The sequence below is a fragment of the Saimiri boliviensis genome, chromosome 21 (assembly GCF_048565385.1).
Source record: "Saimiri boliviensis isolate mSaiBol1 chromosome 21, mSaiBol1.pri, whole genome shotgun sequence".
NCBI classification, from domain to species: Eukaryota; Metazoa; Chordata; class Mammalia; order Primates; family Cebidae; genus Saimiri; species Saimiri boliviensis.
In genome coordinates this window covers 8,901,312-8,923,173 of record NC_133469.1, presented here as the reverse complement: position 1 = coordinate 8,923,173, position 21,862 = coordinate 8,901,312, and the positions used below count along the sequence as shown (strand labels likewise).

General features: G+C 48.7%; 1 protein-coding gene and 1 non-coding gene across 2 annotated transcripts in view; one reads left to right on the top strand and one right to left on the bottom strand.

Moving 5' to 3' along the window:
• POLDIP3 (DNA polymerase delta interacting protein 3) overlaps positions 1–20,713 on the bottom strand; it is a 30,012-nt gene extending 9,299 nt beyond the window's left edge. Inside the window, exons 1-6 of the mRNA XM_003932800.3 lie at positions 20,572–20,713; positions 8,246–8,636; positions 7,388–7,474; positions 5,312–5,407; positions 2,812–2,991; positions 2,155–2,232 (exon numbers count right to left, since the gene is read on the bottom strand). Of these exons, the coding sequence (XP_003932849.1) occupies positions 2,155–2,232; positions 2,812–2,991; positions 5,312–5,407; positions 7,388–7,474; positions 8,246–8,636; positions 20,572–20,630 (891 nt within the window). The 5' untranslated portion in view covers positions 20,631–20,713. The remainder of the gene's footprint in view (positions 1–2,154; positions 2,233–2,811; positions 2,992–5,311; positions 5,408–7,387; positions 7,475–8,245; positions 8,637–20,571) is intronic.
• A 312-nt stretch (positions 20,714–21,025) lies between these two features.
• On the top strand, positions 21,026–21,175 carry LOC120361502 (U12 minor spliceosomal RNA). The gene has a single exon (XR_005577688.1). It is a non-coding gene; the product is annotated as a U12 minor spliceosomal RNA (small nuclear RNA).
• Positions 21,176–21,862: the final 687 nt, after the last annotated feature.

Sequence of the window (21,862 nt, the reverse complement as noted above, 5' to 3'; positions counted from 1 at the left end):
CAGGTGATCCACCCACCTTGACCTCCCAAAGTGCTAGGATTACAGGCGTGAGCCACTGCAATCAGCTTTAATTCTTTATGACTTGTCAAGTATTACACAAAATAGGCTAGTTTCCATCCTCATGTGCACCATTCACAGCACTGTCCCTGCCACAAGAGGACATGCCAATGACTCTGCTTAGTTCTAACATCCATCTCACAGCACGTGTGTTTCACAATTAAGATTTAACCACCTGTAATCCCAGCATTTTGGAAGGCCAAGGTGGGCAGATCATTTGAGATCAGGAGTTCGAGACCAGGAGACCAGAAGACCAGGAGTTTGAGATCTGGCCAACATGGTGAAACCCTGTCTCCACTAAAAATACAAAAATTAGGCCAGGCGCGGTGACTCAGACTGTAATCCCAGCACTTTGGGAGGCCGAGGCGGGTGGATCACGAGGTCAAGAGATCGAGACCATCCCGGTCAACATGGTGAAACCCCATCTCTACTAAAAATACAAAAAATTAGCTGGGCATGGTGGCGCATGCCTATAATCCCAGCTACTCAGGAGGCTGAGGCAGGAGAATTGCCTGAACCCAGGAGGCGGAGGTTGCGGTGAGCCGAGATCGCGCCATTGCACTCCAGCCTGGGGTAACAAGAGCGAAACTCCGTCTCAAAAAAAAAAAAAAAAAATTAGCCAGGTGGTAGTGGTGGGCGCCTGTAATCCCAGCTACTCAGGAGGCTGAGGCAAGGAGAATTGCTTAGAATCCAAGAGGCAGAGGTTGCAGTGAGCCAAGATCGTCCCATTATACTCTATCCTGGGTGATACAGGAAGACTCCATCTTAAAAAAAAAAAAAAAAAAAAAAAAAAAGCAGAGTGTGATGGCTCACACCGACAATCCCGGCACTTTGGGAGGCCGAGGCAGGTGGATCATGAGTTCAGGAGTTCGAGACCAGCCTGACCAACGTAGTGAAACCCTGTCTCTACTAAAAATACAAAAATTAGCTGGGCCTGGTGGTGCATGCCTGTAATCTCAGCTACTCGGGAGGCTGAGGCAGGAGAATTGCTTGAATATGGGAGGTGGAGGTTGCAGTAAGCCTGCACTTCAGCCTGGACAACCCAGTAAGACTCTGTCTCAAAAAATAAATAAATAAATAAATAACAAATGTGGTGACCAGTGTGGGTTGTTAGTCTGGGGTTCAGCTCCAGGGAGAGGCTGGATTCTCCAACTACATTCATTTCATGATCTGACAGGTCAAAAGATGCCTGGATTTTTAAACTAATGGCTCTTTTGGGTGCCGGAGTGAAAATGATGCTGAAAAGGAGTCCTAGCTGCATCTACAACCCCACTCACAGGCACTTGACAGGTTTTGCCCATGACTGCCATGCAGTGGGACAGGATGGACCAGGAAGGCAGAGACCACCAATCCATCTCCCTTCTTTCACTTTGGAATCATTACGTAAAATCTCCAAAGGACGCAGAAAGTTCCAAAGACTCACAAGAAAATACAACTACTGGATACTGCCAGTATGGGACGAAAGGATCCCATTTAGGACCCATTACAGCACAGATATCCCCTAACTTCTAAGACTCAGGCCAGGCACTTGGCCTTGGTTTAGAAGCCATGGAGAACAGTGAAGCAGCTGGCCTGACTGCTGTTGTTTGAAAGGCCTGATTCCAGGGGTGGCCCTTGGCTGGCATCTGGAGACTCAGATCTCAGGAGGGCTCCTGCCATCCCCCAGTTCATGGTGCCTGAACTGTGCAAACAACATGGTTTCTGCTCCAACACCTGCTTTCCTCCTGGGTGTCTGGAATTTTGGTACATGCTACACAGAGAATGCCGAAGTGACCAGTCCCCAATAAAACCCCTGGGCACCCTAATGAGCTTCCCTGGTGTCCCATGTGTTGTCACAACGCTGCTAGCTGGACCCAGCATCCTGTGCAACTCTACTGGGAGGGGCCTCTGGAGGCTTCCGCCTGGTTTCCCCAGACTTCACCCCATGAGTCATTTGCTCTGCATCCTTTTGCTGCTGTTAGTCCAGCCCTGAGTGTGACTATGTGCTGAGTTTCGTGAGTCCCAGCAGTCTTCGAACCTGAGGAGGGGGAGGTCTTAAAAGACCTTTGCCACAGAGGTAAACTGAGATTTAAATTTCTGGTAGGTCACAGTACTTACAACAATGTCCTCCTCAGTGACTCGAGGGTGCAGATTATTCACAGTCATCTTGGTGCCTTCCAATGGGCTGAGGACAGGCTGCCACAGAGACAAGAGCGTTACCAGAAGCTGGATAGCTGATGAGCACTCCCGCAACAGAAATTCCTCCAGGCATGTGACCAGGAAGGCCCAGAGGAAAGCTCCATGGAGTTACCACAACGGGGCCCCCTGAACTTCGGCCCCACCCACTATGGCCCCACCACTCTACGCTAAAAGCATGGACCCTCTCCCATCTCCCAAATATGCAAGCCTCTCAGGCCCTGAGCCTCTGTCTGGAAGGATCTACCTAATGGCTCATGCTTCCAGACCCACTCAGCTAAAAGAGCCCTTTTCCCCAAACTTCTCAACCGGAATGAGATGCTCTGTCCTCAGCACTCCTAAACGCTTTCTTCTGGGAGAGCCTCTATCATATCATCAGATACCACAATCTCTCAGCAGATCTGCTATCTCCACCAGCCTGCAAGCTTTGAGGGCAAGAGTCCTAGGTCTTGGTTTCCTCATCAATAGAATGGGGGTGGCAATGCTCACCTCACAAAGGCGTTATGGGGATGCAATGACATACACAGAACATACAGCCCTCCTGACCCCTAACTGCTGTGGTCACCACCGTCATCTCACCTCAGCAGGTGGCAGCTCCTTGGGGGGTTCTTCCTTGTTCACCAATGTCCGGGACATGTTGGTCAAGGCTTTTGTTCGAATAGAGGAGGGGAGAGCAGGAGCTGTGTATGTGTCATTCTGAACCACTTTGGTAAGAGGGAGGGCCTTGGACATGGAAAGCTTGGAACTGCTTAGCCCAGCCTAAACAGAGACAGAAAGAAATCTGAGAAGCCAGACCTGGAATGTTCTGAAGAAGCCCCAAGGAGTTGACGGCTTGCTGAGAGCATGAACCTTTGATGCCTCCCAGCCATCAGAGGGAAGGGACAGGAGAAGAGAAAAGCACACAGCCTGAGCACACACTCACAAAAGCCACTCTCCACAGAGCTGAACCCTCCTGGCAGGAAGCGTCTAGACAGCAGTGGCCTGGAAACTTACCTAGGAGTCACAGGCTCATCCATACCACTTAAGACTTTCTAAAAATCCCACAATCTGAGGCTGGTCAGAAGGCGAAAAGCTCGGCCAGGCACAGTGATCACACCTGTCATCCCAGCACTCTGGAAGGCTGAGATGAGAGGACTGCCAAGCCCAGGAGTTCAAGACAGACCTGGGCAACACAGTGAGACCTCATCTCTACAAAAAATGTAAAAGACCCGCTCTGCCTATGGAGCAGCCATTCTTTTATTTTTTGTTTTCTTAATAAACCTGCTTTTGCTTAAAAAAAAAAAAAAATTGAAATGCCAGAATCTTGAGCTAAGTTCATTCCTAGATACCTGGTTCTATCACAATGTGCTGATGACCACTCTTAAGAGGGACCAGAACTCAGCTTTTTGGTTCCTCTTCTGACCATCCAGTGGTGCCACACACAGCCTTGGCCTCATCAGCTCCCAGACTGTCAGGGACATGCTGGCAGTCAGCAGTGCAGATAACCAAAAACAGACCCTCCCATCTAGATGTGGTCCTTTGGAAACAAACTCCCCTGTATTCATGTGTCTGAGGAATACAGTGCATAAAGCAGAAGTGACAGGGGGCCCTGCTGATTTAGGGCAGTGTTTATAGGCACTGATCCAGGGAGATGGGAGGAATGCAGCAGGAGAGGCAGATCAGAGCATGGGCAGGGGCAATTCACCACGCTTCTCCAAGTCTGAGTGATCCCCATGCTAGATTCCACATTCCTCACAGCTTTCTGAGTCTCCAGAGCCAGGACAGCACAGTGATTACACACGGGGCCCCAACACCCAGACTGCTAAGGCTCCATTTCAGATCCATGGCTTTTCCTCAGCTGAGTGATATCGAGCAGGCTGATTTCACCTCTCCATGCCTGCTTCCTCATCCATAGAGGGTAATCAACAGTACCCATCTCACTAGGTACAATATGCGTTAGTATAAATATGGCATTTATTTAATTAGGGTATCAAATAGGGATAGAGACTCACTGAGCAAGCTGACAGTTCCTTTGGTAGCAGACTTGAGCAGTCTAATTATTGGAAAGGCCTGGTCCCTTTGTAAAGAAACAAGTGGCATAATTCAGCTTCACAGTGTATCTCTTTTTTTTTTTTTTTTTTAAAGACAGAGTCTCGCCCTGTCACCCAGACTGGAGTGCAGCGGCACAATCTTGGCTCACTGCAACCTCTACCTCCGGATTTAAGAGATTCTCCTGCGTCAGCTTCCCAAGCAGCTGGGATTACAGGCAACCGCCACCACACCTGGCTAATTTTTTGTTATTTTTAGTAGAGATGGGATTTCACCAGTTGGCCAAGCTGGTCTCAAACTCCTGACCTCAGGTAATCTGCCCACCTAGGCCTCCCAAAGTGCTGGGATTACAGATGTGAACCACTGCACCCTGCCAGCTTCACATTTCTCTTAATTAGTAACCAGGAGACTGGTTCACATACTCAGAACAGGAACCAAAACTGAGTTTTTGAGCTTCTGAAGGAAAAATTAAAGAGGTGCCTGCCACAAGGACCTACCTGGCAGCACACTGGCCTCCCTGCCTGACACTTGGCTGTACCGTGGGGCAGAGCAGCATGGACCTCCCCGATGCTCCCAAATGCTGTTTTCTTTCCTTCTCTGGATGTCTGGCCAGCACTCTAGTCTAACAAGCTTTTCCTGCATGCAGGCTGCACCTGGTAGAGCCCACAGATCACGTGACATGTATTCCTGCTAACGCCAACTAAGGGAATCCAGACTCCAAGAGCAGCGCCAGACCTGCTGACCACAGAGAGTCACCCAGCATGCAGAATGGCCAGTCACCAAGGAAAGAACAGACCCCCACTGTGGGGTTACTCACATTTCCCTATACTGTCTCAAACACACCAACTGGGAGCTGCGGCCCTGTACTCTACTTGTCTTCGGTAGGCAACCCAGTCTCAGCATTTACAAAACTAAGGGGTCAGACTAGATCCAGCACTGAAAATTTACAGCCCAAACAAAGAAATATTTCTGCACTGAAAGGCTCTCTTTGCCACAACCTCTCCCACCTGCCTGATCAAATACACCGTAAGAAAAAGGTGAAATGCCATACCGTGTGGTGGAGAAAGCCACCTGAGGCTGCCAACTTCATCTGTTTAGTAGGAATGGAAGCTATACCATCATCTTCTTCATCCAGGTCATATAAATTCTGAGAATATAAAGAAATATAAGTAAATATGCATGTGGGCCCTCAAAAGACATCTAGAACAGGCATGGCAAGGAGATGCCTGCTGGAGAAAGGGACCAAAGGAGAAGTGGGCACAGGGGTGATGGTGCCTGGAGAGACTGGGGCCCAAGTCCTGACAGGCTGACTCCCTGCCCACAAGTTGCAGTCAAAGTCCTACAACTTACAGGCACACCAGAAGTCCCTTTTTCCCAGTGGGCTTAGTATCAATCCAGAGTCCCTAAAATGTTTATTCTTATCCTTTGGCTTGGAAAGTCCATCCTTGCTAATATGGCCTACAGAAATAAACCCAAACCCTAGAAAAAGCTTTATCTACAAAGATGTTAATAGCTGAAGGATTTCTTTTTTTTTTTGAGATGGAGTTTCGCTCTTGTTGCCCAGGCTGGAGTGCAATGACACGATCTTGGCTCACCCACCTCTGCCCCCCAGGTTCAAGCAATTCTCCTGCCTCAGACTCCCGAGTAGCTGGGATTACAGGCATGTGCCACCACGCCCGGCTAATTTTATATTTTTAGTAGAGGCACGGTTTCTCCATTTTGATCAGGCTGGTCTCAAACTCCTGACCTCAGGAGATCCTCCCGCATCAGCCTCCCAAAGTGCTGGGATTACAGGCCTGAGCCACCACACCCGGCTAGCAGAAGGATTTTTAGCAGTGAAAATGACAGGAAAATGGTTTCAATAAAACTGGAATGCCAACTCAGTGGATTCCGCAGTTACTAAAAACGTTTACAGTAAATGTGAAATGTCACAGAAAAATTTTTGAGTTACAAAGTAAAAAAGAATTATACAAAATTGGATAAGAATATAACCACAACCACAAATCTGCATTAAGTAAAATAATGTTAGGCATGGTGGTTCACGCCTGTGCCTGTAACCCCAGCACTTTGGCAGGCCCAGGCGGGAGGATCAATTGAGCTCAGGAGTTCGAAACCAGACTGGCCAACACGGTAAGACTCCATCTCTATAAAAGTTAGCCAGATGTGGTGGTGTGCACCTGTGACCCCAGCTACTCAGTAAGGTGGGAGGATCATCTGAGCACAGGAAGTCAAGGCTGCAGTAAGCCATGACTGCACCACTGCACTGCAGCCTGGAGGACAGAATGACCGTAGAGGGTCACTCTGAGACCCTGTCTCACCGGGCCTGGTGGCTCACACCTGTAATTCAAGCACTTTGGAGGCCAAGGCGGGCAGATCACCTGAGGTTGGGAGTTCAAGACCAGCCTGACCAACATGGTGAAACCCCGTCTTTTAAAAAAAAAAAAAAAAAAAAAGAGACCCTGTCTCAGAAATAATTAAAATAAATAAATAATGACGTGTAAGGAAATACGGCAAAATTTCAACAGTGATCGGCTTTGGAAAATAGGAACTTGAGGGACTTTTTGGCAAGTTTTCTGTACTAAGCACATAGAACTTTTTTTTCTTTTTGTCTTGCTCTGTTGCCCATGCTAGAGTGCAGTGACATAATCTCGGCTCACTGCAACCTCCACCTCCTGGGATTAAGCAATTCTCCTGCCTCAGCCTCCCAAGTAGCTGGGATTACAGGCGCCTGCCACCACGATCAGCTAATTTTTGTATTTTTAGTAGAGGTAGGGTTTCACCATGTTGGCCACCAGGTTGGTCCTGAACTCCTGACCTCAGTTGATCCACCCACCTCGACCTCCCAAAGTGCTGGGATTACAGGTATGAGCCAGTGCGCCTGGCCCATTAGAACGTTTATGGAAAAAACAAAAACAAAACTTTATTAGTGCCGCTGCCCTCTATGCCTCCCTTCTTCTATTAAAAACTTTCTTCTTTAAACTCAAACCACAAAAAGTTCAGCCTGCCTCCAATATTACAAACTGTGAACCTTGGAGCAAGCCTCAGTCGATCCTGCCAAGCAGGCCTCATCAAAACACATGCACACATACATGTTCTTTATGTACGTACACACACTCTCTCACTCTACCTGTTTGGCCTGGTGGTTATTGACAACGTTGATTCTCATTCCGGCAGGATGGGGATGAAGTGGTGCCATGGCTTTCTGCTGTGGAACCTGGAAACACTCAGTGGTCAGAATTCATCCCACAGGGTCCACGTGCATTCTCTATAAGGAGGTAGTTACTGAACTTGACACATGGTGGGCATGCAGCTCTGGTCTTTGGTAAAAGGCACTACAGATGCGTTATCCCTCATAGTAGGAAGTAAAGAAGAATCATCATCCGAGCGACCACACCGCTAATGCACATGTAGGACTTAACGAACTTGGCTCAATCAATGTTTGCTGCGGCCACTGCTATTCCTATTACCAAAGCTGCTATGAAGATTCAATGACATTGTTTCTTTTCCCTCTGTGGTGGCAGCTATGGAGGGTGGCCAGGGCCCTGGACTAGGGGCCAAATCCCACTTGGCTCCTACCCTGGCCCTGCCACTGCCTGGTATATGACGCTGGGGGCACGTATTTCACATCTCTGAGACTCAGGTTCTTCTTTTTTAAAACGAGGGTCACAATTCGAGGGGTGGAGTGAGGACTGTACAATCAAGAAATATTTTGTCCTTTCCCTCTCTTTCTTCCACCAATATCTCACCTGGGAAAGTCACTAAATTTCTATGGCCCTCCCCTTTCTTTTCTATAGTACTGAGATAATACCTTTCCTTCCCCATATGGTTACCTGGCTATAATGTACTTAAAGCCTCTGTAGAGGAGCAAAGTGCTATACCAACACTTGAGGGGACTGTATTTTTGCCCAATCACGCCCAGGCCTTGCCTCTAAATCTACCTTTGTTACTAGCTTTCTAGGAATTCATAATAAAAGCCACAACATACCTGGATGGTTTTGGTGAGCTTCAGGGCAGGAGTCACTGTCCCAATGGGTGGGTTCACGAAGGCAGCAGGGGAACTCCTCTTCAAGCTGATCTTCTCCCGGGCATCAGCAACCTGGCGGGGTTTCTGGGGCACCGTGGTCTGCTGCTTGCGAGAGTTCAACATTTCTCTGGCATCCTGTACTTTCCCTTTGATCCGAAACCGGGCATCTTTCTGCAAAAGCTTCTCCCGAGCATCCTTGACTCCCAGTTTGAGCCGGGCATCTGAGAGGCCAATCTTCTGCCGGGCATCAAATCTTTGCTGGAAGGTGGCCGTGCGTGCTGACTGGCTGAGAAGGCCTTGCTGAATCCCAACTCGAGATCGGACACCTCCAACTCCCGGTCTGGCATTAAGCCTGCAAATATAAATCACAGTCAATATTAAATGGATCTGGATATAACAGCAGTCTATGAAAGTAGAACTGTGCTAACACTGGGGACAGAGGAGGTCCTGGAGAATCAGAAAGCAACTCCCTGCCTGTACCTGAGTAAACAATGATGCCTACATGAAGACTCCTTTCCTGGTTTCATGATGGCTTTTAATTTTGCAATTTAAGCAAAATTAAGAGAGAGAGAGACCGGCAAGTTTTATCACTAGGTAAGACTGTTTTGCTCCCTAGACCACGTATCTTGAGACACCAACATGAACAACAACCTCCCAACAATGCCAGTCAAATAAAATAAACATCCCCCGAATATAATCCCACCCATCTGAAGAGCAACTTTAGTTTCCAAGGCCCTTCCCCATCCATGTTCTCACTCAGCCCCATGCACTCTGAGAAGTACTGACTATGCCCACTTTACAGTGGGAGAAGCAGGCTTGGAGAGGCTCATGTTTAACAAAGATTATCTCTAAGGAAGGCAGACACCATCTACAGGGCTAGGGCCAAGAGAGAAAACATGTGGGTCTGGCATAGAGCTAGAGGAAAACAACAACATAAAGACTTGCAGGAAAGAAAGATAAAGCTGCTCTGCAATAGCAAAAACATCAAATACAAAAAGTACTGAAATTGGAAATGACCGGGCACACGGTTCATTCACTGTTTGGGTAATGGGTACACCAGAAGCCTAATCCTCCCCAGTACGAAATATAATCCATGGAACAAACACGCACATGTACGCCCGGGATTGAAAATAAAATATGTTTTTTTAACTGAAAACGAATGAAACTCCATTAAACAGGCCCAGTCTCTTTCTTGGGTTCCACTGTTGGTCCACAGTGGCTTGAAAGTGAACAGAAGGCCCTCCTGAGTGCAGCACTGGAGATTCTCCGAGATCTCTGGGCTGCTTCTGTCTCCTCCCACCTCCAGGCCTCTCTACTGTAGCTGCCGTTAACAGCTACTCCTGTGGCAGATGGGGGGACTCCTATGTCAAGGTGTCCTCTCTGGGAACCCTCCCTGATTCCTCCAGGCCAACTCTCCTCTGTGCCTCTTATTACACCTGCTTGTTTCCTTTTTTCTCTCCCCACCCTGCATGGCGCTGGAAGAGAAGAATGGGGGCTCAGTCCTTTTTCAGGGCCCAGTACCTCCTAAGCGGCATCCAGCCCTAGCTGAGTGTCAGAAACTCCTGTGGAGCTTCTTAAATACACAGCTGTCCAGATCCCACCCTAGATACTAAATCCAAAATCTGGTGGGAAGCCTGGGCATTTGCATTTTTAACTCTGTGGGTAATTCTGGAGAAGAGCCATGTTGACCTCATGTTAGAGGGTAAACTCTGTTGCATAAATGAGTTCCTACGTTGCCTCCCACTCCACTGCCTGGACCTCCCCGGAGGCATCTCTCGTACTGGGAAAGTCACTGGTACTCTCCCACTGCTGCATTCTTCAAGTGGCTAGAGTGAGACTGGCTGTCAGCTCCTCTGCTAATAAATAGCAGAAGTGCAGCCAAAAGTGAGTCTACCTGGTGCCAATAAAAGCAAACCCGGACCTTCATTTTGTTATCCCTCAAATAATGAAAAAACACCTGCTGCCTCCAATATACCAGAGACAGACCTAACACAGTAATACAGACTGAATCTGTGTCCCCCCCCAAAATTCCTCTGTTGAAACCTAATCTGCAATGTGATGGTAGTAGGAGGTGGGGGCCTTCGGGAAGTGATGAAGTCATGAAGGCAGAGACTTCATGAATGGCTTCAGTGCCCTTTATAAGGAAGAAGGCCCAGAAAGTTCCCTGGCCCCTTCCACCATGTGAGGACACAGCAGAAAGACCATCCAGAACCAGAAAGCAGGCAGGCCCTCATCAAACATGGAATCTGCCAGCACCCTGATCGTGGACTTCCAGAACTCTCTGTGAGAAGGAAGTTTCTATTTTTTATAAGCTACCCAGCTTATGGTATTTTCTTACAGCAGCCTAAACAGATTAAAACAGGCAGTGGGCCGGGCGCGGTGGCTCACGCCTATAATCCCAGCACTTTGGGAGGCCGAGGCAGGTGGATAACCAGGTCAAGAGATCAAGACCATCCTGGTCAACATGGTGAAACCCCATCTCTACTAAAAATACAAAAATTAGCTGGGCATGGTGGCACATGCCTGTAGTCCCGGCTACTCAGGAGGCTGAGGCAGGAGAATTGCTTGAACCCAGGAGGAAGAGGTTGAAGTGAGCCGAGATCGCGCCATTGCACTCCAGCCTGGGTAACAACAGCACAACTCCATCTCAAAAAAAACAAAACAAAACGAAACAAACAAAACAACAACAACAACAACAAAAAACCAGGCAGTGATGCATGCTATCATTTTTCTCTTTGAAAGTGGCAAACTAAGATTTAAATACTTTCCAGTGGGTTCTGAGTGGAAGGGTCATTTATACAATTAATTAGATAAGGCTTAAGGTTTACTTGCCATCCCTGCCTTATTTTTTAATGTGAGGACTGTGGGAGATGGAGGCACTAGAGAAAGTAGGGCCAAAGGAAAGGGGTCTTCAGGGGGCTGGCACACACGATTAGAGAGAAAAAAAGACTTGTAAATGTGGCAGATGGCATTCACCCTCCCTAGGACTGGGCTACCCTAGGCTTCATGTTCCATGGCCTGCAAAGCCATGGACAACAGGGGCTATGTGCGTTGGGGTGACCTCAGAAACCTGCAGCTAGGCCAGGCACGGTGGCTCACTCCTGTAATCCCAGCACTCTGGGAGGCCAAGGCAGGTGAATCACATGAGGTCAGGAGTTCAAAACCAGCCTAACATGGCAAAACTTGTCTCTATAAAAATATAAAAATTAGCCAGATGTGGTGGCATGCGCCTATAATCCCAGCTACTTGGAAGGCTGAGGCAGGGGAATCACTTGAACCCAGGAGATGGAGGTTGCAGTAAGCCAGAATCACACCACTGCACTCTAGCCTGGGAGAAAGGGCAAGACTGTTTCAAAAAAATAAAAATAAAGAACATGATGAATGAAAATTTTTGAGTGTTGCTCATTCAGGCTGACAAATTTTGGCACTTTTTTTTTTTTTTTTTTTTTTTTTTTTTTAAAGAGACAAGGCTGCCGGGTGCTGTGGCTCAGGCCTGTAATCCCAGCACTTTGGGATTTGGCCGAGGCAAGTGGATCATCTGAGGTCAGGAGTTCAAGACCATCCCGGCCAACATGGCGAACCTCCGTCTCTACTAAAAATACAAAACCAGCCACATGTGGTGGCGGGCATCCGTAATCCCAGCTACTCAGGAGGCTGAGGCAGGAGAATCGCTTGAATCCAGGAAGCAGAGGTTGCAGTGAGCCGAGACTGTGCCACTGTACTCCAGCCTGGGCAAAAGAGTGAGACTGTCTCAAAAAAAAAAAAAAAAAAAAAAAATTGCCTGAGCCCAGGAGGCGGAGGTTGCGGTGAGCTGAGATCGCACCATTGCACTCCAGCGTGGGTAACAAGAGCGAAACTCCGTCTCAAAAAAAAAAAAAAAAAGACAAGGCTGGACACAATGGCTCATGCAGGTAATCTCAGCACTTTGGGAGGCCAAGGGGGGTGGATCACAAGGTCAAGAGATCGAGACCATCCTGATCAACATAGTGAAACCCCGTCTCTACTAAAAATACAAAAATTCAAAAATTAGCTGGGCATTGTGGCATGTGCCTGTAGTCTCAGCTACTCGGGAGGCTGAGGCAGGAGAATTGCTTGAACCTGGGAGGCAGAGGTTACAGTGAGCCAAGATCATGTCACTGCACTGCAGGCTTGCGCCTGCAAAAGGGTGAAACTGTCTCAAAAAAAAAAAAAAAAAAATTAAAGACCCCTTCAATTTTGAAACTCTGTCTGAAAAAAAAAAAAAAAAAAAATTGAAGACCCCCTGAAGACCCGTTTCCTTTGGCCCTACTTTCTCTAGTGCCTCCATCACCCATAGTCCTCACATTAAAAAATAAGGCAAGGATGGCAAGTAAACCTTTTATATATATATAAAAAGGAAGGGTGAACACTCTCCCTAGGCTGAAAAGAATCTTAGGACTCCAGTCATGCCCAGGGATACAGAGCAATCTCTAGAGCACCAAGGTGAATGTGTGGGCAGCACATGGACAGTTCACATGCCACAGCGACTGCCTGGCAGAAGAGACCACCAAGATGCCTTGCGCCGGCATTTTCATCTATTGGAACAGCCTAAAAGGCACATTTGGGGGCGGGACGTAACAGTAGCTGAGGATGTAGTAGGAGCTCCTCACAGTGGGAGGGAGTAAGCTATTTCCCCTATCTGATACACTCAGTTCCCTGGTTCCTATATAGTGCTTTCAACTTCTTTCATGAACAGCTTTAGGGGGCTTCAGCGTTCAGGCTTTTTATAATCACAGCTGCTCTTCTGCTTGAAAAGACAGCTATTCATCCCAGCAGGCAGCAGTACTGGTTTCAGGCAGGCATTAGTCATCGGAAATTTTTCAAATAAACACTCCTGCTAGGGGTAGGTCTCTAAAACATAGACTCAATTATGATACCCTCCCGCTCTTAGAACTGCTGAGGGCTCCTTAACAAAGCTCAACCCCTGGGGGGAGCCTCAGGTCTGGCCCCAACTTATGGCTGCAGCCTCACTCCCCACTGTAGAGACTACTGACATTCCCAAAACACATCCTGCACTTTAATACTCAGTAAACGTTTGGGAGGAGGAAGGAGAAAGACTGAGCAAGTTTCTTAATTGCCCCACCTCCATTGCCCAAACTACAGCTCTGGAATTGCTTCCCAGCCTTCGCCAGGTATTTCTGGAGGTCTTGCAAAGAGTGCCACTGGCAAGTGAGAAGGCAAACGCCACCTGGACCCCAAATTCTCTCCCCCTTAGCCCCAGCTGGAACCTGGCATTCATGTGATGAGCGGGGAGAGTCTGTCTGGGCTAGGAATATCTCAACCTCCTGGCTCTGTCTGTGGAGGGCAGGGCTGCAGCCAGCTCTGAACAGATGTCCAGTCCAAAGCATCCAGGCCCAAGAAGTGGGGCCCTGGGTTACTACAGATTTTATTAAGATTTTAACCCATGGGTTTAATATCTTCTCAGTTAGGGAGAGTGTGCGTTGAAGTTATTTTTATAGAGAGAAAACAGCTTACGACTAACCATCGCTAAGGGTCAATTCTGAATTTGGTGATTTAAGACACAAAGAAAAACAAGACATTAAAATACTATCCCCTTACCAAAGAGTCTTGTGCAGATGTTTCATTTTAAAACATAATTCTTTGCCTGGAATTATGTAACAACTCATTTCCTCCTTTTTGTGTTCAGGTCTACATTTCCTTTATTTTATTTCAACAAGGAAACCAGCAATCAGTACCAGGATCAGAGTCCTGGGCTGAACTGAGTTTACAATCCCCGCTTCTCCTACAACCTCCCACTTCAAGCTCCAGGGACTCCCCAGATCAGGTGACTGGCCCAGAGCTGCTCCACTCCAGCCTCCAGCACACTCAAGGCTGCCACACTGAACTGCTTGGAGGCAGCAGACAGAAAGCTATCTGCTGAGAGTTAAACTCACCAAACTAACAAGAGAGGACATGTCAACTGACTTAACTGGGGATGCCCTCATATCTAAAGTAAGAAACTGCTGGGCACAGTGGCTCATGCCTGTAACCCCAGCACTTTGTGAGGCGGAGGCAGGAGAATTGCTTGAGTTCCAGAGTTTGAGACCGGTCTGGGCAACATGGCCAGACCCGTCTCTACAGAAAATACAAAACTAATTAGCCAGGCATGGTGGCACCTGCCTGTGGTTCCAGCTACTTGGCAGCCTGAGGCAGGAAGACTGCTTGAGCCCAGGAGGCAGAGGTTGCAGTGAGCCATGATCTTGCCACTGCACTCCAGTCTGGACAACAGAGCAAGACCCTGTCTCAAATAAATAAAGGGAAAAATCAACACGAGGGTCAGGCCAGCACTGCAACTGGTGCCTAATGCTATCCTGAGGAGACTCAATGGATCTTTCACAACTGAAGTCACTGGAGATGTGCAGTGGTGAGGAGAGTAGCGTCTATCTCATCGTGGAGGTAGGTATCACTCAAAACCACCCCCTTCTGGTTCTATCATTTCCATTAATCAAGGAATCTTTTAATAATTAACTGGAAGCCTAGGTAATAGTCATGGTAATGACTCTTGTTTCTTTTTCCTCTTTTTTTTTTTTTTTTTTTTTTTTTTTCCTGAGACGGAGTCTTGCTTTGCCACCCAGACTAGAGTACAGTGGCAGGATTTTGGCTCACTACAACCTCCACCTTCCGGGTTCAAGCAATTCTCCTGCCTCAGCCTCCTGAGTATCTGGGATTACAGGTGCCTGCCACCTCACCCAGCTAATTTTTGTACTTTTAGTAGAAATGGGGTTTTACCATCTTGGCCAGGGTGGTCTTGAACTCCTGACCTCATGATCCATCCGCCTCGGCCTCTCAAAGTGCTGGAATTACAGGCATGAGCCACCGTCTTTTCTTTCTTTTTTATTTAAAATTTTTTTCTTTTTTTTTAAAGATGGGGTTTCACTATGATGGCCAGGCTGGTCTTGAACTCCTGACCTCAAGTGATCCACCCACCTCAGCCTCCCAAAGTGCTAGGATTACAGGTGTGAGCCACCACGCCCAGCTCTTTCTTTTTTAAAGAGATGAGGTCTTGCTCTATCAACCAGGCTGGAGTGCAGTGGTGCAAGCACGGCTCACTGCAGTCTTAAACTCCTGGGCTCAGGCAATCCTCCTGCCTTAGCCTCCCAAACAGCTGGAGTTACAGGCATGAGCAACCACTGCATCCAGCTAAGACCCTTTTCTTTTCTTTTCTTTTTTTTTTTTTTTTTTTTTGAGACGGAGTTTCGCTCTTGTTACCCAGGCTGAGTGGTGCAATGGCGCGATCTCAGCTCACCGCAACCTCCACCTCCTGGGTTCAGGCAATTCTCCTGCCTCAGCCTCCTGAGTAGCTGGGATTACAGGCACGTGCCACCATGCCCAGCTAATTTTTTGTATTTTTAGTAGAGACGGGGTTTCACCATGTTGACCAGGACGGTCTCGATCTCTTGACCTCGTGATCCACTCGCCTCGGCCTCCCAAAGTGCTGGGATTACAGGCTTGAGCCACCGCACCCGGCAAGACCCTTTTCTTGACTCACAAAGTGTGAGGAACACAAAACAGAATGACTGCTTTGGGAACAAGCACATTCTACAAATGTGATCCTTGTGATCACAGTAAACATCGATCACAGTGGTGCAGAAAGAGGTTATTTACACAAGCTGGATCTTGTGTTATTTCCACAAGCTGGATCTTCGGCTATTTCTACTAAGAGGAAAAAGGCATTCTTAGATAGTCAAGGTTCTTCCCAAATTAACAACAAAATTATTCCTGGAATATCCATGCAACATTAAAACCAAAGTTACAAGTATGCAGATTTCTTCTAGGCAGTATATAAAATAGAATATATGGACAGGCGCCATGCCTCACACCGGTAATCCCAGCACTTTGGGAGGCTGAGGCAGATCATTTGAGGTGAGGCAGACCAGCATGACTGACATGGTGAAACCCTGTCTCTACTAAAAACACAAAAATTAGCTAGGCATAGTGGTGCATGCCTACAGTTCCAGCTACTTGGGAGGCTGAGGCAGGAGAATTATTTGAACCGGGAGGCCGAGGTTGCAGCAAGTGGAGATGGCGTCATTGTACATCAGACTGGAAAATGGAGTGAAACCCCACCTCAAAAACACAATAAAGAAATAAACTGGCTGGGCGTGGTGGTTCACGCCTGTAATCCCAACACTTTGGAAGGACAAGGCAGGTGGATCATGAGGTCAAGAGATCGAGACCATCCTGGTCAACATGGCGAAACACCGTCTCTACTAAAAATACAAAAATCAGCTGGGCGTGGTGGCGCACGCCTGTAGTCCCAGCTACTCGGGAGGCTGAGGCAGGAGAATTGCTTGAACCCAGGAGGCGGAGGTTGCGGTGAGCCGAGATCGCGCCATTGCACTCCAGCCTGGGTAACAAGAGCGAAACTCCGTCTGGGAAAAAAAAAAAAAGGAGTTTCTAGAACACAGCATGCACTCCAGGCCTTCCACGCTGGTCTCTCTGCCCGCACTCTGCCCCAATCCGATCCCCACGCAATGGCAAAGCAATACTCTCATGCTAAAACCTGGATCATGTTACTCCTCGATTTTAAAAAGCCTTCAATAATGACAATAGCTAAAGCTAACATTTATTCAGCACTTAGTGCCCTTGTCAGGAATTTTTCCGTGCACTTTAGGTATATGAATTCACTTAGTCCTGACAATAACCTAATAAAGCAAGTATTACCTATGTTTTATAGATAAGGAAAGAGGCAAGGAATGGTGAAGTAACTTGCAGAAGGTCACATGGAAAGTGGGAGAAGCAGGGTTTGGGGCCTTGGCAGTCTGACTCTGAAGCCCCAGTGGTTTCCTGTTGTGCTCTAAGGGGATTTTGTGCTTCTATTCCTTTAAGGGAAAGTCCAAGATTATTACCAACCTTTGCTGAACACTTGCTACATAGCACAAACTTTAAACATATCTTCTGGCCGGCATGGTGGCTCCTGCCTGTAACCCTAGCACTTTGGGAGGCCGCGGCAGGCAGATCACTTGAGGTCAGGAGTTCGAGACCAGCCTGGCCAGCACAGTGAAACCAGCTCTCTACTAAAAATACAAAAAATAGCTGGGCATGGTGGCCAGTGTCTGTGATCCCAGCTACTCGGAAGGCTGAGGCAAGAAAATCTCTTGAACCTGGGACACGGAAGTTGCAGCGAGCCGAGATCACACCACTACACTCCAGCCTGGGCAACACAGTGAGACTCCGTCTCAAAACAAAAAACAACAACAAAAAAAACCTTCTCATATTTAATCCCCCCAACCAGGAACCACCATTACAAGTGAGGAAATTGCCTAAAGTCCCCTGACCAGGTAAACCCAACAGTGAGTGGCACGTGCCAGGTGGATCCCGCTGCAAGGCCCCTGTTCCTGTGGATCTACCCCACTCCATTCCTGCAGCCCCACCTACTGCCCAACACAAAACTCTGCACACACTAAAGCCAAAAACATACAGGTCAAACAGGCTACAGTACAGTTCGCCTCCAGTCAGAAACTGGGGAGTGCGACCTGAGAGAGGGAAGAACCTGGTGTGGCTCATTCCATTGTTTCCAAAGGAACTTAACAAATCTATTTTATTTCTTTTTTCTTTTTCTTTTTTTTTTTTTTGAGACGGAGTTTCGCTCTTGTTACCCAGGCTGGAGTGCAATGGCACGATCTCGGCTCACCGCAACCTCCGCCTCCTGGGTTCAGGCAATTCTCCTGCCTCAGCCTCCTGAGTAGCTGGGATTACAGGCACGCGCCACCGCGCCCAGCTAATTTTTTGTATTTTTAGTAGGGAAGGGGTTTCACCACGTTGACCAGGATGGTCTCGATCTCTTGACCTCATGATCCACCCGCCTCGGCCTCCCAAAGTGCTGGGATTACAGGCTTGAGCCACCGCGCCCGGACTTTTTATTTCTTTTTTCTTTATTTTTATTTTTTTTTTGAGACGGAGTTTCACTCTTGTTACCCAGACTGGAGTGCAATGGCCCAATCTCGGCTCACCGCAACCTCCGCCTTCTGGGTTCAGGCAATTCTCCTGCCTCAGCCTCCTGAGTAGCTGGGATTACAGGCACAAGCCACCATGCCCAGCTACTTTCTTGTATTTTTAGTAGAGACGGGGTTTCACCATGTTGACCAGGATGGTCTCGATCTCTTGACCTCGTGATCCACCCGCCTCGGCCTCCCAAAGTGCTGGGATTACAGGCTTGAGCCACCGCACCCGGCCTTTTTTTTTTTTTTAAGACAGGGTTTCACCATGTTGGTCAGGCTGGTCTTGAACTCCCGACCTCAGGTGATCTGTCCGCCTTGGCCTCCAAAGTGCTGGGATTACAGGCGTGAGCCACCACCCCTGGCCACCTGGATGAATTTAGAAGTGGCCAGAGGGCAGGGTGCGGTGGCTCAAGCCTGTAATCCCAGCACTTTGGGAGGCCGAGGCGGGTGGATCACGAGGTCAAGAGATAGAGACCATCCTGGTCAACATGGTGAAACCCCGTCTCTACTAAAAATACAAAACATTAGCTGGGCATGGTGGCGCATGCCTGTAATCCCAGCTACTCAAGAGGTTGAGGCAGGAGAATTGCCTGAACCCAGGAGGCGGAGGTTGCAGTGAGCCGAGATCACGCCATTGCACTCCAGCCTGGGTAACAAGAGTGAAACTCCGTCTCAAATAAATAAATAAATAAATAAAAATTTAAAAAAAAATAAAGAAGTGGCCAGAGGAAGCAGCGACAATTTCACATCAGTCACTAGATGGAGAGCTGGGAGGCTGTCAGTCAGTAGTTGAGGAAACAATACTAATGCGTGCCAATTATGAACCAGAAGCCAGGTAAGTGCTGGCTGCGAATTATGAGGTGGTGGCAGCAGTTGTAGTTGACAGGAGTGTCCAGGGTGGGGAAGGAGGTGAAAGATACATTTCAGTTATCAAGAGAAAAGTCTAACCACAGGCATACGGGTGGTATTAATAAACATCTATTGAATGGCCAGGCGCAGTGGCTACGCCTATAATTCCAGGACTTTGAGAGGCCGTGGGTGGATCACCTGAGGTCAGGATTTCGAGACCAGCCTAACCATCATAGTGAAACCCGTCTCTACTAAAAATACAAAAATTAGTTGGGGGTGATGGCGCACACCCGCAGTCCCAGCTACTCGGGAGGCTGAGGCAGGAGAATCACTGGAACCCGGGAGGCAGAGGTTGCAGTGAGCCAAGATCGCACCACTGCACTCCAGCCTGGGCGACAGAGCAAGACTCTGTCTCAAAAAAACAAAATAAAATAAAAATAAACATCTGCTAAGAGAACGAATGTCTGAGAAAACAGTATCTCACATACTGACAGCCTGGCCGTCTACAAAGACATTTAAACTTATGCAATGCCTGTTGGGAAACTACTGGGCAAGTTCTCACTTCTTCAAACAGGTGAACTCAGCAAACAAAGGCAAGACTAATAACATTTAAGGGTCTCGAGGAAGTTTGGGAGACATGAACGCAAATCACCTACGTGGCTACTCATGTAGCTCTAGCACTTTCTCTTCCCTAAGGAAATGGCCAATCTCCAGCCCTGCCCACCTGTTTTTCAAGCCCTCGAACGAGGCCAACTCAGCCAGCAATTAAAAAGCACTCAGCCCCGCCGCTCAGTTCTCCGTGGCTTCGAGCAAGTCGCGCTACCTCTTCCAGCCTCAAGTTTCCCATCAATAAAAGGGGGTAAAGTGAATAGCTAGCAGGCAACACGACAGTAAAAGATTAAATGATCCATCGTGTATACGAACGGGCTTAGAAAACTTAAAACGAGGCACAAAAGGTGGCGAGTGTTAACAGAGGCCGCGTGGAGTCAGGAAACCCGCGCAAGATTCGGGTTCGCGCCTCAGCTGCGGCCGTCGGAGCAACTCACTTCCCTGCAGCTAAACTTCGGTTGTCTCAACTCTAAGATGGGTGGAGACCAGGCAGCGCCGAGATCATTGAGCGGGGACCAAATGCCAGTCCAGACAAACGAAGAGGCTGCGCCGCCTAGACCCCCGGTCCCCGAAACGCGAGAGCCCCAGGGGGCAGCCCCTCAGCCCCACGAGCCTGGCATCCGACCCCGCCACGGCCTGGTCGGCCTACCAAGCCCGCCGGAGGGACTGTGCCTCGGCCAGTGGGTGGGCAGGCGGGCGGGCGGTCGGGGCCGCGGTGGCGACGGCGGCGGCCGGGCCAATGAGGAGCGCGGCTGCGATTGGGGGCGGGCGCACCCGGTCCTCCGCGTCGCGTCCGGGCCGCTCCCTCCCCCGCCTCGAGCTCCACTAGGTCGCGGACCCTAAACCCCAAAGGGAGAAAAAGCCTCTCACCGTCCTTTCGCCGCCGCCCCGCGCTTCCTGATGAGTTCGTCCAGGGAGATGTCCGCCATCTTGCGCCGCCAAGCGAGCAGAAAGCAGCGGAGACGCCCCCAGCCCGCAAACCCGCCCCTTCGGCCGCTACGGAGCGACGAACTACTTCCGGCGTCCGCCGACCAACTCTCGCGACAGCCAGCTCAAAGCAGGCAAGAACCGGAAGGGGCGGGGACGCCCCCCGTGAGCCTTCGCGGTGCTGGCTGCTTATCTGCATACGGAGAATCGGCACATTATGAATTACTTATTCTCCTCGACGAAAATAATTAAATGAAAAGCGACAAAATAAATTCACTAACAAGTAAGATAAACGTCAAAGGAACCGAATCATGCGCTCAACAGTCAACTACGATACTCATCGTAAGCCTAATGAGAATACAGTTTATTACTTTGGAAATGAGCGCCACGCTTCTCTATGCCTTAAACTTATGAGTAAGGAAAATAACGATTCGGGGTGACGCCCGAATCCTCACTGCTAATGTGAGACGAATTTTTGAGCGGGTAAAGGTCGCCCCTAAGGTGACCCGCCTACTTTGCGGGATGCCTGGGAGTTGCGATCTGCCCGACCCCATTACTCCGAAAAGTTAGACTGTGGAGCGTGGTACTGTGCGTGTGTGGTTGGTAGGTGAGCTCTGCATTTTTTAAGCTGGCAATTTGCATGTGTGCAGCCTTCCCCAGTTGTCTGAATTAACCACTTCTCTATGCTTCTCAAACATGAAACACGTTTCTCAAGCTTCACACAACAGCAATTCGTGACCCAGCGTGTGTTTGTGATAACCTGTTTTGCCAATTAAAACTGACTCTCATTTGTTGTGATTAGAACGTTTTGCAATATTAAAAAATAAAAATGCAGCCATTGGAAAAAAAAAAACCTGACTCTCTCAGACAGAAGGCTGTAAGTCTCTGGAGCACCAGCCTAGCCCCGCCTCCCTCTCCGGCCTCATTTCCACTGCCCTCTCCAGCCACCGTCTTTTCGTTTCTGAAAGTTTATTCTGAAAGCTGGTTCCCACAGCAGGGCCTTTGACCTGCCATTTCCACCAATTGAACACCCACCTACCCCGGCAAGGCCAGCTCCCTCTCTTCTCGTCCCAGCACAAATCCAACTCTCTGGGGCTTTCCTGCTCCCCCCACCCACTTTTTTAGAGTCGGAGTTTCGCTTTTGTTGCCCAGGCTGGAGTGCATTGGCGCTATCTCGGCTCACCACAACCTCCACCTCTTGGGTTCAAGCCATTCTCCTGCCTCCTGCATAACT